The sequence below is a fragment of the Pistacia vera genome, unplaced genomic scaffold (genome assembly GCF_008641045.1).
Source record: "Pistacia vera cultivar Batoury unplaced genomic scaffold, PisVer_v2 Contig200, whole genome shotgun sequence".
NCBI lineage: Eukaryota > Viridiplantae > Streptophyta > Magnoliopsida > Sapindales > Anacardiaceae > Pistacia > Pistacia vera.
In genome coordinates, this window is record NW_022196003.1 from 1,250,219 (window position 1) to 1,269,518 (window position 19,300).

At 34.1% G+C, this 19,300-nt stretch overlaps 2 protein-coding genes across 3 annotated transcripts; both read left to right on the forward strand.

Moving 5' to 3' along the window:
• Nucleotides 1-862: 862 nt before the first annotated feature.
• LOC116128614 lies at nt 863-4,158 on the forward strand. Of its 2 annotated transcripts, none has more exons than XM_031414364.1 (7): nt 863-1,094; nt 1,603-1,754; nt 2,023-2,132; nt 2,265-2,350; nt 2,551-2,652; nt 2,749-2,933; nt 3,844-4,158. In XM_031414364.1, exons 1-6 carry the CDS (start codon nt 985-987, stop codon nt 2,885-2,887), a joined length of 699 nt encoding a protein of 232 aa, XP_031270224.1. In that variant the 5' UTR covers nt 863-984; the 3' UTR covers nt 2,888-2,933; nt 3,844-4,158. The 2 variants fall into 2 exon arrangements, with proteins under 2 accessions (XP_031270224.1, XP_031270223.1); XM_031414363.1 differs by lacking the exon at nt 3,844-4,158 and adding an exon at nt 3,052-3,098.
• A 7,723-nt stretch (nt 4,159-11,881) lies between these two features.
• On the forward strand, nt 11,882-12,978 carry LOC116128628 (auxin-induced protein 6B-like). Its single transcript, XM_031414382.1, has one exon. The coding sequence runs from the start codon at nt 11,968-11,970 to the stop codon at nt 12,418-12,420; it is 453 nt and encodes a 150-aa protein (XP_031270242.1). The 5' UTR covers nt 11,882-11,967; the 3' UTR covers nt 12,421-12,978.
• The last annotated feature ends 6,322 nt before the right edge of the window (nt 12,979-19,300 follow it).

Here is a 19,300-nt window from a genome sequence, read left to right on the forward strand (position 1 = left end):
GTGTACAAACTGTACAGGAGAGACAAATGATATAAGAATCATATTATGAAGGTAAAAACAAAAGAATAAATTTTAAATTACAGAGCAAAAGCATAGAATTTTCCATGGGATTTATGTTTATGTAAATGTTAAGAATGTGGGGAAGGGGTCCACTTATGATAATTGGAAGTGAAACGAGCGTGGTATGAGGGGAACATTGAAGCAGTATATGTTGTAGGGATGTAAGGAGACATTTGCTTCTGAATCTTCTGACGATAGAGAGCTCCATTTTGTCTCTTAACTCTCTCTATTTTTATTCACCTTTTTTTTTTTTTTTTTGTTTCCTATTTCCTTTTGTCTTTATGGTTGTGGGCCGAGATTCAAGGCTGCTTTATGGGCTTTTTCAATAAAAGAGGTGGAAAAAAGTGCCTTTTCTTTTCTTTTCTCTCTCTCTACTCATTCATTTTTCCACTACACCTTTTATAAACTTATATTATCAACCCTTTTTCAACATCAAAATGCATGTCATTCTATTTGCTAAGAAGCTGGATTACATCAATCATGCTGCTCTTTACTCAAAATGCCTTACAACTTAGCAAATAATCACAATTTCTTATGGCATAAAATGATTCCTGATGGCCAATATCCATCATTGGAGACTTTGGAGTAGGATAAGTTTGGGCTCTGTAAAGTCCATTGGCTTGGACCTTTTCTTCATTGTCCTTCTGGGTCAGTGTCCGTAACAAAAGAACTTGGACATGATCCAATTGTTTTATCAACAACAGGCCTAATTCAGTTCAGGCCCACATTTAAAGCCCATATCGACGGGTCTATTTTAAATTGTTAAACTCTGTATTCTAATTTCACTTGATTAAAACCCTAGAAACAGAGCGCGAGAACCGGGAAGAATTGGAAGGGTTTAGAGTAGCAGAAGCTTAACTACATAGAGCGCAAATATTCCAACTCTGAAAACCGTGGTGATTAGGGTTTAAATCAGAGCTCTAAATGGATGGATTGAAAGTATCAGATGCTAATTTAGTAGTGTATGTTCACCCATCGAAGGGTAACAGGGTTTCTCAAGCAATACGCCGCGAGCTTAGTTCTCTGCTCTTCAAGTTGGTTTTCCTACCCCTTACTTAACTGCTTCTTTTTTCTTCAATCTTTTGTTTGATTAAAGCTAATAATCTGAATTTTTTTTTAATAAATGTATGAAGACATATTTTTTATGCTTAAGGCATGGGACATTCTGTTAAGAGTGGTGTGATTTTCTTATCATCTACTTTTATTTGTTTAATCTTTTCTTAATTTCATTTCTGTTATGCCTCATTTAACTTGTATGAATCAGTTTACATAGGTAGTATGTAGTGTAGTATAATTAACTTTCAAATTTTGTGCCTTTAATTTCTTAAAGACGCCGTTTGGTGTGTTTTTCATTCGGATTAAATTCTATTGAAGCCATTGGGATGTTGAGATCTGTTAACAGGCTTCTGAGGCCATTTTCGAAGTCAATAGTCATTTTCATATCGTATATTTATACATTACACCAGCTTGTTTGTCTTTGTCTACAGACATTTTACACCCATCTGTCTTGTTATAATGTTCTTAATTTGGTTTCTATTGCAGATTTAGTGAAATTTTTGAAGGTGTTGTGCTGGCTTATGATGTCAACATTCTGGATGAAAATGCAAAAATCCTTTCTGGGATTCATCCGTATTTTGGTGTGAGGCTAAAAGCAAAGCTCTTACTTTTTTCTCCAAAACCAAATATGCTCTTAGGTGGGGTTTTCAGGATCTTTCACATTCTTAACTACTCATTATCTAAAATTGTTATGAACACACAATTATGTTTATTATTTAAGTTATATCAAGATCATATCATTTGATTGATTAAGTTTGGAACATATTATGAATTTCATATGGTTGGAAAAAATAAGATTTTCTGATGATGCATAGCAGTACATAATCTTATATGTACTTATAAATCATTGTTGCCCATCAGTCATGATGCACATTCATTTGGTTTCTAATAATGTTACTCTTTCAGAAGGGAAAGTGGTGAAGCTTACACAAGAGTCCATTCATGTTATTGTTCTGGGATTTTCATCTGCTATTATAATAGACAAAGACATACGAGATGAGTTCTACTATAAAATTGTATGTACTACTTATCATTTTGTTTTGATGTTCATAGCATTCTCTCATTCTTTCTTTCTTTTAATTGATATTATAACTGTTTCTGTGGAAAGTCTAAAGATAACTAACAGAATTTCCTTTTTTCAAACTTAGAAACATGGTGAAGAAGTTTTTGCTAGCAGATCCCAAAAGCGACATGTGATAAAGGTTGGAACCATGATACGGTTTTTGGTTAAAAGGTGACATATTGCTTTTCTAATTATTTATTTTCTTTTCCTAATGGCATCTTAGAGGAAGTATTTTTTTAATTTCTATTTGAGTGACAGTATGCTTAATATCTGAGGATAATTTAAATTTTATTTTGATAGTATGCTTCACATATGAGGCTTAAACTTAGATTCTATGTTGCGCGATCTCTTACACCGATTCATATTTGCAGCTTCAATGAGGAAATCCTTCATATCTTTGGATCCTTGAGTCCAGCTCATACTGGAAGCATTCGTTGGTTAGATAAGAAATCAGAAGATGTTTCAGTTGATAGGTTTAAACTTAACTTGGACTCTAGAAGTTTTAAAATCTGCAAAACCTCAATCCTAGAACACCTGTTCATGACTATAATTGCTATATGATTATGTAGGAGTACTAGGAAGAGGAGGGAGGGTTTGAGGGAGCCAGATTTGCTGGACAATGGAACCATTGGTGATGGAGCATCTTCATTGAGCAATGATCGTAGGATGAAGAAGTCAAAGAAGCATAGATCTGCCGAAGATCATTAGAGTCTGCTATGGAAATTCCATTTGTTGAAGGCGTTTTCTTGCCCAGGTAATTTTTCAACTCTTTAGATTAATTAGTGCAATCATTATTAATGTTTTGAATTTTTTTGGTTAGTGTTGAATTGTCTTGTAATTTTTCTTTTAATCCCACCATTTGCTGGTTTCAGGTCTGAAAGCTTTTGTACATATACTTGTATAAGCTCAGACTTCATAGCCAATTAGCCATGTTTCATACCTGGTGGGTTCAGTTTGATGATCTCTGGATTTCAATAGAGTGATTATTCTCTTTTTGTGGATTTAGTAAAGCAAATAGATGCCTATTGGTCTATTCATAGGACCAATGCAATGACTTTACATGTGAAGCCCTTATTCTATTAGCACATTCACTTTGAGAACCCTGCGAGCAATGAAGCAGAATAAGCATTAGCAGACCATAATGGCTTGGAGTTACTGGAGCTTAATTCTAAACTTGGGGCTTAATCACGTCATGTAAAAAATTATGGAAGTAAAAGTCCGGACACCCTGGTTTGATTTTTTGTGAAGAAGGTTTCTTTTGGTCAAGTTAATTTAAGTCTAAATGCTTCTGGTTTACTTGTATATTTTCCTATTTGCAAGACTAATTAAGTCTTTTGAGCTTTTTTTTAATTATTTGAAAAACATCAAAGTAAGTCCCCAGTTTTCTTCTTTCAAGATGGAGGAGTTTGTATGAGCCCCTTATTAAGCTCCACTTGGGCCATTTATGTTGCCCTAACAATTAATATAGCTAACTTAATTATTTCATTTTTGTGTTCAATAACTGGTCTCTAAACATGACATGACGGTAAAGCAATGCAGGCTTGAAAGTACTAAATACTATGGTGTCTCCTTTAACATTGCATTTATATATTATCAGCTATTGGTTGTGTCTGTTTAAGTATTCATTTGTTTCTGATTTATTTTACTTTCACCTGTTATTACAGTTTAGGACATTTTATGCTTCCACAGTTCCAACATAGGTTAGTTGTATGCTGGGAGATAGGAGGCTGATTCCAAATTTGACGACATTGAAAGGCGAAAATTTGTTCTTGGAAGCAAAATGGCTTGGTTTCCTTTCAAATGTTTTGACAGCCGTTTTAGAGCTTCTTAATTTTGATGTAGCGGAAACCCATTCAAAGAGTTAGATTTGCTTATCCTCTGTACATTTGATGAAATCGATTGTATAACATTTGATCTGCTACCATTGATATATTGATAACATATTACACTTTCAATTGAATACTTAATTGCGACATCCTTGGTGATACAATTTATATTCCCTCTCTCCCCCTTTGGTTAACTCAATACAACATCTTGTAATCAATTTATAGATTAAAGCATAGTTGCTTCTAAAGATATATTTGTTATCACTTTCTCATATAATGGGACTGACGATATAATGCCAGATTTCGCAGAGAAAATATACAAATTGAGGGTCTAAAGGCTCTAAACTGCTCGATCGCAGAGAAAATCTCCATCGAATCAGCCGGAAGTGACCCTTATGAGTTGTGTGGATCAGAGATATTTATCTTAAACAAATGGAGGAATGCCACATTTCGAAAGCATTATGGGTTGATGGGCTGTATCGTTTGCTAAATTTACTGAGTGGAGACTTCTGACTCAATTCGGCTGTGCATTACGTACAGCTACAGCTATGCTAATTTGGTTGGTTGGATATTATGGGTTGGTTTGATTCAATGTGCAGCTAAATTGTCTTCATCAATCAAGATGGACATGGCCCAAATGTACATATCTTGGGTGAGATTCTTCTTGATGGTGTTACTTATGCAAAAGCTACAGCTAGCTTGGACACATGTCAACAGTCCACCATTTCGCCGTGGAGATTTCGTCAGTCTAAATTTGTTTATATATAAAGTATAAATGGTGTACAAGTTCCAGTGTTGGTTTATCAATCATTTTTATCAAGGATTTGGGTGTGGCTGTGCAAGTACATTCCAATTACACCACGTACTTATGATTGGCAAAAGAAATATATGGACGGCTCCCAATCCCATAACAAAATTATACACAAAGACAGATCTGTATGGTTGGAATCATGATCATTTTCACCATCTATAATCAATCAGGTATGGGGTTTCTTTCAGAACCACCACATTTTTATTCGTTTTGGATGGGACCCTTTAATATCATCAGAAAAAACTATATAGTATATATTTAAGCATAGGCATTGGACATAAAAGAATTGATTATTACATAATTATTAAGATGTGAAAGAGACGAGTGGGAGAAGATGGTTGATGATTCTGAGTTCCATGTGAATTACTGTTTATTATAATGAGAAAACAAACAGCAGATTGCGACAAAATTTCTCCGTATAATCCGGGCTCGTAACATGCTATTAACTCTCTTAATCAAAGTATCGAGAAACTTACATGTTTTTCTTTTTTATGATGCGACTGTTGCCTTACTTAAAAGAGCATCTCTCTCTCCATGTAGAATCTTTGTTTGGTTTACCTTTCATTATCTGACATTTTTTTCTCTCTATACATGTTGACAATGGATTTCCAAGATCTTCTTTAGATGCAGATAGTTGCTGTTAGACGTGATCTTCAACTAAAACTTGTAACCTTATTACCATATTAACAGTTTGAAATTTTATCTACAATATCATGGATTCGAATCTCACTGTAAACTGTGACTAAGAGTATTTACCCGAGCCCCAATCGAGAATTAGTCTCATACCTTCGAGTACATGACATCTCGAGACTTTCACCCAAAAAAAAAAAAGAGTTTGAAGTAGTTGAAACTAACTTGAACAAAGCCATACTTCCCCTTGAAGCATGTTAATTAGTTATCTTTTTATCATATGATTACAAAGATAACTACAACATCATTCTTGTTTCTTAATGGATATTAATTAATTAATAGCTTCTAATTGACCAATGCTTAATTAATAAACTCAAATAATTAATCCTATAGGATATCTTTTATATGCTTCAAATCTGAGGCTAATCTAGGTGGATTAACCTAAATTATGTTTTATATAACATAATACCTAGTCAAAAATTAATTGTTAGCTTAATTAAGTTATCATGTCAATCATTTTCAATCATTTGATTTGATTAGATAAACAATAAAATTTAATTTGACCCAATAATCCTACCCACCCAAAAATTGTATGCCTGTCAAATATATATATATACAGCACCACCATTACCTAAACAATAAGGTCGTTTACCAATATCGTTGCCTTTCTTCTGCTTCTTCTTCTTCTTGGACTAAGTCTGGGATTATTCTACAATTAGTTAGTTAAATTCCTTTTAATCATCACTTAAAGATAAAGAATTATATTTTATTGATAGGAGTCTAGGACAGCTAGCAATACTTTGGCTTTTTATTATAGCTTTAATGTTAAAAGAGACTTTGACATGTTTTAGTTAAGGGTTTTATTTATTTAAGGTTATCTTCATTTTAATTAAAGCCCCATTGATGTTGACTGAACTCAAACAGGTGGCGGTTTATCAAGTTTTGGAAGTATGGTTAGTTTATTAATTAATTTGTGGTGGCTGTTCCCAATCTTGGGAATGACCAATCCATATAATTGTAGAATTAAAAACCAAAAATAATGGAATGGGATTGTGTCAGTAGGAGATAAGTTATATGGGTTGGCTGGCTAACTTAGTGTCCATATTTTACTGGTCTATGGTATCATGTTCATGTAGTGGATTCTGTGGGCTTTATAACAGTCGAGATTATTAGTTAAAAAAGCTAGATTCTTAAAGCTTAAATCTAATTTCACCGTCCAAATTATGGTCTGAAAAGCTGGGACAAAAAGAGAAGAAGGTTTTGCTTTCGGGCGTCCCTTTTATATAATTATATGGAACAGTTAATATGGTTGTACGCGCAATGAATAGATTGATAGAATATGAGATGGCGTGACTCTTGGTTTTATTAATGGAAAGATTACCTTTTTATAACCTAATAAATTTGAATATGCTTAGTTGGTGTAGAACTTTAATACTCTCTCTCACGATTAAGCTTATATATTAAGTCATGTTTGTTAATGAAGGTAATTGGTGACTCTAACTCCTCATCTGATAGTCAAAATGGGCTCCGATACTATAATAGAATTTGAAGTAGATCTAACTCCTCACCCAATAAGACCTTATTAAATAGGATTATCCTTTCTTGTAACCCAATAAATTTGAGCCTCCCTGTGTGTCCAACATATATTAGTGCAATTTCTATCTGTACTACTGTCTTCTCCTTTTTGAATGCATGGATAGTGGGTTACAAGTTGTACAAATGATGAGGTCTCACTCTCAGCATGTACGCTTCTTCGTCTTCCCCAATCACATTATTTCTGTTTATTTATTTTCTCACCACATGCACCTCATCAGTAAACTGTTGAATTTCTCAAAAGCTTCACCGCTATAATTTAATTAATGGGGGCGATGAAGTAGAAGCTATAAACCTAATTAACGGGTGCCAACGACCAATAATATGATTTCTTAGCTTCAGTATTATATTAATCAGTACAACCGTAGGTACATAATTTGTTGGGACATTTTTAATACCGCGCTTTACTCGGAATTAAAACCGTGTATTAATTTAATAAATTAAATATAAGTGTGAACTCCTTCTTCACAAATCACAACACTATTTTATATATAATAAAAATATAATTAAGCTGGAGCTAGCTTCTTCCTTCTTGTTGAGATCAAACGGTGTTACATAGTGATAGGGGGTGTGTGGATGGAACGTGGACTGATTTATTGTTATTTAATTAAGTTTTTGAGTACATGGGTTCATTAGCTTAATTGCCGTCATTTTAGGATGAAGAAGTAGTATTAAGGGTAATGTTATGCGTACTAACAGATTTTACTAGTTAATGTACTAATTTAAAATATAGTATAGGTACTATGTGTAATTTTAACAAAGATTAATACACTAATTAGTAAAATCCGTTAGTATATAAAGTATTATTCATAGTACTAATGCCTATCCGCCTAAGAAGTATGTCACACAATGAGATCTCATTTTTCTTGCAGGATGTATTAAAATGATAAAATCTCTGGTTATTGTACAAAGGTAATGAATGGAATCGAATTGGTTTATATTAAAGTTGTATTATCTTATATTCACCGCCAAACGGGGACGTAATTTGGCGTTTTAGTTGGTTCCAAATTTAGTTAATTAGTGTATATTAAAGTAGATGGAAAGTAAAGAGTCAATGACTGTGCTCCAACTGGCTACAGCTAATGCCTCTGTACTTTATAATCCTGATAAATATATATATAAACTTCTAAATATTTCCTCATCTTGATTATTATTCTCAATTAATCATCTCAAAAAATCTAGGAACGTACGTACATTATGCAAAGAAAGAAGGCCATGGGTGATCTAAAATTTGAGCAAGTGGATTTTATCGTATGCAGAGTGCACCAACCATGCACTAAAAACTAAAAAGTAACCTTGTCTTCTGCCTCTTCAATCCGACGAACGGGAGGAACCAAGCAAAGAGGTCGGGTGTTGGGCAGATTAGAAACCAGCTTGTACTTATTTATATTGAGTTGATTGGTTTTATTTAACAACGCAAAATTTAGTGTATATTTCAACTACGTACATATCTTTAAGCTGGCGATACAGTGTTATTAATATTGTATCTAATTGTGCAAGATAAATGGATGAGGTCCATGAGGATGATGATCAAATACAATGTTCTGACAATGGAATCGTAAATATTAATATCTTGGGGTGTCATGTTTGAAGTTCGTGTTGATGAAGAAGCTGTCAAAGATCTGAAAAAATCCGGCATATCTTCTCCTATTACAGTGTGCGCTCAAAGACACCCTCACGTTTGCATTATCTGAGAGGTGTTTGATACCTTGAAAGCAGCACAGCAGGAATAATGAAGACGACAAATCACCCAACGTATTAACCTAGCCCAAGTGTCACTCTCTTAAACGCTACTTTGCATACGCCCAAAGTTGGTGTGAAATACAAATCCAAATTATAAACATCTGTTTGTTGTTTAATTTGTCTCTAAACAGGCTCCGCATGTGCCAGCGAAGTGATTATACTGTATAATTATATCTTATTAGCAAGCCTTGTCGGCGCTTAATCCAAATTTAATTACCATTTGTGGATGAAAAAGGATAGAACAGATTCCCAAACTACCAACAAAAGTTTTTCTGGTTGAAACTAGACTACAAACAACACACGTCTTCCTTCCACCTTCCATTACTAATTAACAAATCTTTCACGCTTGTCTATCTTCTAATCCTTTTAATTTCTTGTCTTTTGTTTTTGTTGATGTTGTGATTTTCACCGACGTATAATTCGTGATTAAATCTATGTAAGAGACTGTATAAAATATATGATTCAATATGAGATCAATAGATCAATGAAAAACACAAACAATAAAATATTTTTAAAGTGGTTCAGATACTAGACATAAATCCTACATCATTGTTTATGTATTGCTTTTTATGTTTTATCTGTGTACAAATGCGGCTCGTCCTAAATATGAATGAGACGTTCGAAAAAACTCTCTAATTTAAGTCGAAAGTCTGTTTAAATACTGTTACAATAATAAACTTATAAATAGAGTTAACCTAAAATGAAATGACACAACGGGAATTTATAATCCGGGGATTGATCAATGCCCGTAACACCATCAAACCTTGATGTTCTTCTTCAACTCTCAACTTTAAACATCTTTCATATGATGATGTTTTGATCGTTGCATTACTTATATTTGGGTATGAGCGGATTACACAGAAGGGTTGAATGATTCATGAGTTGAGAATTTTAAAAAGAAAAATCACCCCGTACGAGAAGGAGACGGAAGAGCGTGGGTCCGTGAGGCCCGTGACACAGTTCAGTACAACTAAGCAGCTACGAACCTAGACGTTACTTTTCTCTCAAAAGTACTTCCCAAGTCCCTTAACTGTATTACCCATTTAAATAATAAAATAAAATTCCTATTGGCCTATTTGGGCGGGTCCTTTTACCATGGGACCCTTTTCTCATGCCTCGAAGACACAAAGACAATGCCACGTCAGCTCTAGACAATGACGTGGGATAACTGTTTTCCTCGACCACTGTGCAGAATTGAAGCCGACTTTACAATTACTGCCACGTCATTTTTCCTTTTAAACTCCATTAAAGTCGAGATTTTTACACGGTCGAGTCAAGTCCTACTGCTACACCTTGAATGGATAAATAAATAAAGTAATTAATTAAAATATAAGTTCAATTACCCTCATCTGTGTTGTATAATTACGAGATTACCCTTCCCTAAATTCTGCATATATTCTCCAAATCTTCCTACATTTTTGTCTCAACAAAAACAAAAATTAAATGCAGAAGAAAACAAAGTAGTTAATGCATGATACAATCTATTCGTATAATGGAAAGATATTGGTGTAGCATTTTGTTGCCAAAAATTAAATTATATCAAAGTGTTGTTTGGTTTAAAACATTGAACAATGAAAATTATAAATGATATGATCCTTAAATCTTAACAAGTGGGGTACTTAAAATGGTATTGTGGGGGGATGCATCCTCTCTCAAATTTTACATTCACCTGTATATGCAATCGGGTCCATCTTGACCATTCAATGGTGTTTTTTTCCATTTTGATGATCATTGTTTTAGAGAAGTGATTAGAAATTTGATTGGGTAGGATGGGCAATAGAGTGATTAGGAGGAAAGATTTTGGCAGTTTGCTTTGAAAGATATAAAGAAAAAGGAAAAATGGGGCATCCTTGCACATGGAGGATGGTCAGATATGGAGAATATAAAAATGGTTTCCTTTTAGAAGAGTTGGTTTTTTGTAAATTTAATAAAATTTTTATGAAACAAAAGCATCTTGAATAGCCTCAACCACTTCTATACAAAGAAACTTTTGCGTTTGCATGTGGTGGGTTATGAGTTTGAATTTTCGATCGACTTCGTCTTCGTCTTCGTGCGTGCTTAAAAAGCATCCCGCACGGACAGCGCAATTGCCAACACTTTTGTTAATTAAAATATGAAATCCCTTCTTCACCTTGGTGGCTATATCCCTTTTTCTAAGTTACAGAGATAAAAATGGCCGCCTATAATTTTCTCAGTTTATTACTTCCTAATTACCTCATTCATGATAAGGATTAGTTTATGTTAGGAACCCACTCGAATAACTCAACAATTTAGGTTGGATCATGGGTTTTTCATGGGTTTGGATATAACTCTCCTTGAAAAACCAGCTTATCAAGGAAAAGTGTCCAAACCTTTATAATTCACATGTCCACCCTTTTCCCTTTCAATATGGGTTCCTAACAGTTTACTAGATTAACATTCATGAATCTTGAAAATTTCGGAGGCTTCAACAGCATTTCTGTTTTTTAAGCTGACCGAATGAATCCCATTCATTTATATTATTTTCGAGAACAATCACATGGGTTCTTTACAGTTAATGTCTTCGTTAAATTCAACATCCTTTAACCTTTTGGACTTGACCAACTCCAACTTTAATGCTAAGTTTTAGCAAAAATTGACCTTTAATGAAAAATTAATTGCATGTTTTAAAACATAATTCTTATCCATTAATACATATTTTAAATTTAATAAATCAATTTAATCGTGGATTAATTTTGCCTAATATATCATTGTTATGTTTTTTTTTTTTTTTTTTTAAATCGAAGATATTTAAATTAACTTAAACACACCTCAAATAACCATTCGTGGTCTTGAAATTAATAATTTGAAATTAATAATCGGGTAAAGATCTCTTTACCTTTTTGCCATCAGACCATCTTGATGGTTTATATCCATGTTATGTTAGTATAATATAAAATAAAAATAAATAAATTGAAATATCGTTTAAGATTTTAGCATTAGCCTGCCAAAAGCAAATATTTATATGCTGATGTAACGACAGAAATGGCATTGTAATTAATTGCAATATGAAGGGCAATTTTGCCACCATGAATCTTTATAAACCTTGTCCCTCCAACAGCTCCAATCCCCCCAATATTTTCTCTTACTATCACTAATACCAAGAGAAACCGAAACCAAACAAAACCAAACCAGACCAAACAGACTCTATTTTCTTGTCAAGGAAAATGTCTGCCGGACTTGGAAAATGCAGCAAAATCCGTCACATTGTCAGGCTAAGACAGTTGCTACGAAGGTGGCGTAACAAGGCCCGCATGTCAGCTAATCGCATACCATCCGATGTTCCTGCCGGACACGTGGCGGTGTGCGTTGGCAGCAGTTACAGGAGATTTGTGGTGCGTGCGACGTACCTTAACCATCCCGTCTTCAAGAAACTACTTGTCCAAGCTGAGGAAGAGTACGGATTCACTAGCCAAGGTCCATTGGCCATCCCATGTGACGAGTCCGTGTTTGAAGAAGTCCTTCGATTCATTTCACGGTCGGAATCCGGGCACTCATCTCGGTTCGTGAATCTTGAGGATTTTCAGAGATACTGCCACGTGGACATCAAGAAAAAACTTGATTTTTGGACTGAATCTCGACCTCTTCTTCATGGAGTTGGTAATAAAAGTATCTGGTAAGGAAATAAGGTAAAAATAAATAAAGTTAAATTGTTTGATTCTGACCCGGGTTTGACTCAGTCCGAGTTATCTCGCTCGTTCGTTCCGAGGAAGATAGGAAACGAAATCTTGAAGTGAAAAGTTAAGATACAGTGACCGAGTTCATTTATGTGATCGACTCGTTTGAGTTTACTAATTCTTGGGGTTAACACTTACCAATAACGAAAGGTAAGTGGGTGGGTTTATAGTTTTGTTTTGGTATAATCATGTTAAAATTGGATTGCGAGTTAAGATCTGAGCTGAGTCATACTACAAATTGCTCCGGAGAATGCATGGAGATGGCAAAATGGGTGGGTGAGTTATCCTCCGAGTCGTCCCGGGTTCTGAATAGGAGTTAATGAGGCATAATCTGAGAATCGGAGAGATCCATGAAGTGGACAAGACTTGAAGAGGACGAAGAAAAAACGAAAAAAAGTGATGGTTAATTACTCACTTTTGTAAATTATGTGATTTATTGATTGTTTTTCTTTATATATTTTTTAATGAAATATTGTAGAGAAATTCTGGCATGATATGATAGTGTCCATTATCTGATTATTTTCAATTAATTAAAATAAAAATAATTATTATTATTGTTAATAGTACAGAAATGAATTATTAAATGGTATTACAGTATTATTCAATAGAATGATGATAGGGTATAGCCGTTGTGGGAGTTATAATGGTAGGCTGGTAGCAACCCACGTGAAAGCAGAGAGTCTCCCATTTGCTCTGTTTCACCTGATTCAACCCAACTTTGTCTTTAACCTGTAAAATGATATTCTGTGGGCAAATATGCCTGCGATTTTCATAGAATATCTCAATCCTATGTTTTGTTTTATCTTCCATTTTGATTTGATGGTCTCCATTCCGGGCCCCTGTGAAGCCTTTCTAGTTTCTAGTATACAGCTTCCCACCAATATTCCAGAAATAAAACATCTTTTTATGAAGAATTTTGCAGATCCTTATTCAAATGCATCCTTATTGCTTTTTAAGTTTTAACCTATAATTCTCCCTTTATTTTTTGGAAGGCAATGAAAAACTTGCCATAATTACTTGGAACTTTTTTAATCCTGTTCTTTGATAAGTGTAAAGATAATTTGAGATATCTCGCTTGCGAAAATAAATTTCCAGGTTGGAGGAAGGTGTTTACTGGGGATTTTGTGTTGACTTTAAGGCTTTTAATCATATCAATTGATTGTTAAGAAGAAAAACTAAGTTACAGAAGTCATAATGAATCCTGGACTCATATAACTTCTGACCCCGGAAGCTTTCGGAGATTTACTTGCTTTTTTAAGAGTATTTTTCCTGGACCTTCATAATTCAGTTGGTAGGCAACTACTCCAAAGCACGCCAAAGGATGATGGATCTTTGACTTGTTTATGAATTTTGAATGAACAACTTCGCAGTAGTTGCTGCATGTTCGAGTTTTAGAATTAGAACCCACCATGAATTATTTCAATTGCAAAGACTACTATTATATAAACCATCCATAATTAATTACTGTTAACCCTGACTTATTGACCTTTGATCACTGATACTTCTGTATCTTCTATTTCAGTGGGTCGTAACCACAAAACCAGTGACAAAAACAATTGGTTTCGGCTCCTCTTCCAAGTAAAATAAAAACACATTATGGTCCAGTAAAATATGCAATATAACGTGTGTCAGTTTCCAATCTCAAAGTGGCTCAAATGGGTTTATTAGTGACGGGGTGAGGTTGCATGTGATTTGTGAAGTTTTTATATATGCAGATCATGAGATAATTAATATGAAAATACACAATATATGTTAATACCGTGTACTTGTCGATTCACCGCGTAGGAAGGACAATCTTTGTTGAAAAGGACATGTTAATTATAAACAAGAAAAATGAGTAACACAAAACAATGTGAAACGTTTGACTTTCAATGTCATACTCTAGGAAATGGATGTCACAATCAATTCCGTTTAAATTATTAAAACTTAAAAAATAATAAATAAAAAAAATGACAGAGTCCAAGCCTAACTTAAAAGCATCAAAGGCCTAGCTAGATGCCCAGAAAGTGGTGGTTGAGAGTTGAGAAGAGGTACGGAAAGTAGTAGAACCAAGAGTAGTGGAGAGTTATGGTGACTTAACATGGAAGAATGTATTTTCAGGAGTTATGATGGTTGATGGAACTAACTAAAGTCAAATTTGTTGCGGCAAAGAGATTAGATTTAGATGGGTAGATTCGCTATCGTCTCTCAAAAAAGTTGGACGGTTTGATAATGGCAGATTCATGGCGATAGGATTATGCTTTGAATGGACAAAATTTGTTAAAGAAGAGATATGGCTTGTTTGGTTTGGTTACTATTCCACTATGAGAATGCTTTTTTCAGTACGCCAGAATGTGAGCGTGGTCCACGTACTATCACAAATGTTTTATTTTATTGGCCGTAACATCAATAACATTACATCTGATGGGTCATTAACCTAAACATTGATATGGGTCCTCCATACTTTTGAATGCAGATTGTAAATTTGCAATGATGGAAGAGCTATCCCAATTCAAGAGTTTATTCCACTGTCAAATATGATATCTAATCACCTGTCATATTGCTTTCTGGTGCTGAATTTGGTATGCTATAATCAGTTGTTGTGGTGAAATTTAAACTGAAAACGATGGTCTTTCGTTACAGATAACATTGGGTTACTTGTGCCAGAACGCCCTCAACACAATATGAAAGCCTATAGCTCTAGGCCCACTACCTTTACTATACAAGCCCCATGGCTCATTACACTATGGAGCCCTGCTGATTCAATAAACTATCCTGGCTTAAGTTTCTACTTGTACAAGCCCAACACACTAAACCCAAAGAGATTGCACCTGCTAAGTGGGCTCTTAAAAGTTGCTCTATGGGTACACACAGGCCCTACTTTGTGGTTGTGGTTATATATATGTACATACACACAGTAGAATTCCAATATACGTGTCTCGCTGATCCAATCATCCAATTCCAACACAACACAACACAAATCCAAGCTAAATTCGGCCAACACAAATATTGGAGTTCAAGTCACTTACTTGCAATTTTTAGACCAAGACAAGTAGAAAAACTTTAAGCATAAAAGATTGTTCCACCAATCTGAATTGATTCATCACCAAATCCTCCTGCCAAGACTTGGATAAAAAATGTACATTCAATAACACATAAGTTCTATCAAATGGATAAAATTAATTTTCATATATTTCATAAGCTAAATGTTATAATGAAAATAGTTGTCTTTATATAGGCAAATACAAAGGTAAACAAGTAATTGACAAATACATTAAAATGAAATAAAATTAACTAATATTACAAGTCATTCATTCAAAAAGCGAGACCATACATATTTAATATAAAAGAGACATGATTCCCTAATTTTATGATATATGTCTTTAACCTCTCGTTAATTGAAATAAGGTCACTTTATTAGATCAAACTTTGATCAATGATCATAATTAAGTCTATTAATAAGGGTGTAAGAGTTTTGGACCTTGAGAATCTTGCAAATAGATCCAATAAGGGTTTATGTAGATCTTTCCTTTTGGAATGAGACTTGGGTCAGATTGGACAACTTCAACACTTTGACTTCTTTCTTGGTGGGTTTGAGTTTCCCTTGTTGAGCTTGGGCTTGGAATAGTTTGGACTGAAATATTTAGACTCTCTCACTCCTTAGAACTTGTTTGGGTCGAATTTTCTCTATTGCATTTCACATTACACAATCCAAATGTTTTATAACTTTGAGTAAAATTCTTCAATCTAACCGAATTAGCATGTATTTTAGAACTTGTAATTTTTTATCTTCTCATAATTACTGTGTTTTAGTACTGGTAAAGGTATCACTTGCTATCAGTTTATCTGCGGTATCACATTAATTATAAGATAATGTAATAAATGATTGACTTTTCTTTACCAAATGTGGTGGCGTTAAGAGAATTAGAACCCACATTCCATTCCACTATGTGTACTCTTTTACAGTATGCATTTTACAGGACAAGCAGTAGAGATCTTGTTATTGGTGAAGAGTTTTGACATAATAGTGATAGGAAGGAGCAATGAAATGTCATATGATAGACAGCATTAATAACACTGCCGGTTGTTGGAAATACAAGAAGGTTGCAGAAAATCTCTGAGTTGCTCAATAGTCANGTGGTGAAATTTAAACTGAAAACGATGGTCTTTCGTTACATATACATTGGGTTACTTGTGCCAGAACGCCCTCAACACAACTAGCCCAAGGCCCACTATCTTATGGCTCATTACACTATGGAGCCCTGCTGATTCAATAAACTATCCTGGCTTAAGTTTCTACTTGTACAAGCCCAACACACTAAACCCAAAAAGATTGCACCTGCTAAGTGGGCTCTTAAAAGTTGCTCTATGGGTTGACACAGGCCCTACTTTGTGGTTGTGTTTATATATATATATATATACAGTAGAATTCCAATATACGTGTCTTGCTGATCCAAATTCCAACACAACACAAATCCAAGCTAAATTCGACCAACACAAATATTGGAGTTCAAGTCACTGGCTTACAATTTTCAGACCAAGACAAGTATAAACACTTTAAGCATAAAAGATTGTTCTATCAACCTGAATTGATTTACCACCAAATCCTCTTGCCAAGACTTGGATAAAAAATACACACTCAATAACACACAAGTTCTCTCAAATGGATAAAATCAATTTTTATATATTTCATAAGCTAAATGTTACAATGAAAATAATTGCCTTTATATAGGCAAATACAAAAGTAAACAAGTAATTGACAAATACATTAAAATAAAATAAAATAAACTAATATTACAAGTCATTCATTCAAAAAACAATATCATGCCTATTTAATTCAAAAGAGACATAATTCCTTAATTCTAGGATCTATGTCTTTAAACTCCCCATTAATTGAAATAAGTTTACTTTATTATATCAAAACTTGATCAATGATCCTAATTATTAATTAAGTATACTAATAAGGTTGTAAGAGTTTTGGGCATTGAGAATCTTGCAAATTGATCCAATAAGGGTTCATGTAGATCTTCCCTTTTGGAATGAGAGTTGGGCCGGATTGGACAACTTCAATACTTTGGCTTCTTTCTTGATTGGCTTGAGCTTCCTTTGTTGAACTTGGGCTTAGAATTGTTTATGCTAAAATGTTTGGACTCTCTCCCTCCTTGAAACTTGCTTGGGTTGAATTTTCTCCATTGTATTTTACATTCCACGATCCAAATATTTTAGAATTTTGAGTAAAATTCTTTAATCTAACCGAATTAATAAGTGTTTTAAAATTTTTAATTTCTTATCTACTCATGTTTATAAGTGTTTTAGGACTTGTGAATGTATCACTTGCTCTCAGTTCATCAGCGGTATCACATTAATTATAAGATAATGTAATAAATGATTGACTTTTCTTTACCAATTGTGGTGGCGTTAAGAGAATTAGAACCCGCATTCCATTCCACTATGTGTACTCTTTTACAGTATGCATTTTACAGGACGAACAATAGCCATCTTGTTATTGGTGAAGAGTATTGACATAATAGTGACAGGAAGGAGCAATGAAATGTCATATGATAGACAGCATTAATAACACTGCCGGTTGTTGGAAATACAACAAGGTTGCAGAAAATCTCTGAGTTGCTCAATAGTCAACAGGATTACCAGTACAACAATGCTCAAGTTTGTGGTGGTGAATCAGATTTGGATATACAAAATTTATACCCTCCTCACTGTGCTTAAAACTTAAAACCTCGGTAGTTAGATTCATTTCCTCATTAGGAGAAATAAATAAATAATTAATTAAATATAAGTTCAATTACCCTCATCTGTTTGTGTAATTACGATTACCCTTCCCTAAATTCTGCATATATTCTCCAAATCTTCCTACTTTTTGTCTCAACAAAACAAAAATTAAATGCAAGAAAACAAAGTAGTTAATGCATGATACAATCTATTCGTATAATGGAAAGATATTGGTGTAGCATTTTGTTGCCAAAAATTAAATTATATCAAAGTGTTGTTTGGTTTAAAACTTGAACAATGAAAATTATAAATGATATGATCCTTAAATCTTACAAGTGGGGTACTTAAAATGGTATTGGGGGGGATGCATCCTCTCTCAAATTTTACATTCCCCTGTATATGCAATCGGTCCATCTTGACCATTCAATGTGTTTTTTTTTCCATTTTGATGATCATTGTTTTAGAGAGTGATTAGAAATTTGATTGGGTATGTGGCAATAGAGTGATTAGGAGGAAAGATTTTGGCAGTTTGCTTTGAAAGTATAAAGAAAAAGAAAAATGGGGCCTCCTTGCACATGGAGGATGGTCAGATATGGAGATATAAAAATGGTTTCCTTTTAGAAGAGTTGGTTTTTTGTAAATTTAATAAATTTTTATGAAAACAAAGCATCTTGAATAGCCTCAACCACTTCTATACAAAGAAACTTTTGCGTTTGCATGTGGTGGGTTATGAGTTTGAATTTTCGATCGACTTCGTCTTCGTCTTCGTGCGTGCTTAAAAAGCATCCCGCACGGACAGCGCAATTGCCAACACTTTGTTAATTAAATATGAATCCCTTCTTCACCTTGGTGGCTATATCCCTTTTTCTAAGTTACAGAGATAAAAATGGCCGCCTATAATTTTCTCAGTTTTATACTTCCTAATTACCTCATTCATGATAAGGATTAGTTTATGTTAGGAACCCACTCGAATAACTCAACAATTTAGGTTGGATCATGGTTTTCATGGGTTTGGATATAACTCTCCTTGAAAAACCAGCTTATCAAGGAAAAGTGTCCAAACCTTTATAATTCACATGTCCACCCTTTTCCCTTTCATATGGGTTCCTAACAG

What these genes read in the sequence shown, in the direction of transcription:
- LOC116128628 (XM_031414382.1), top strand. Translation starts at nt 11,968, where the DNA reads ATGTCTGCCGGACTTGGAAAATGCAGCAAAATCCGTCACATTGTCAGG.
- LOC116128614 (XM_031414364.1), top strand. Translation starts at nt 985, where the DNA reads ATGGATGGATTGAAAGTATCAGATGCTAATTTAGTAGTGTATGTTCAC. An exon ending in AAAACCAAATATGCTCTTAG is followed by an intron (nt 1,755 to 2,022) that starts GTGGGGTTTTCA and finishes TTACTCTTTCAG; the next exon opens with AAGGGAAAGTGGTGAAGCTT. An exon ending in GAAGATGTTTCAGTTGATAG is followed by an intron (nt 2,653 to 2,748) that starts GTTTAAACTTAA and finishes ATGATTATGTAG; the next exon opens with GAGTACTAGGAAGAGGAGGG.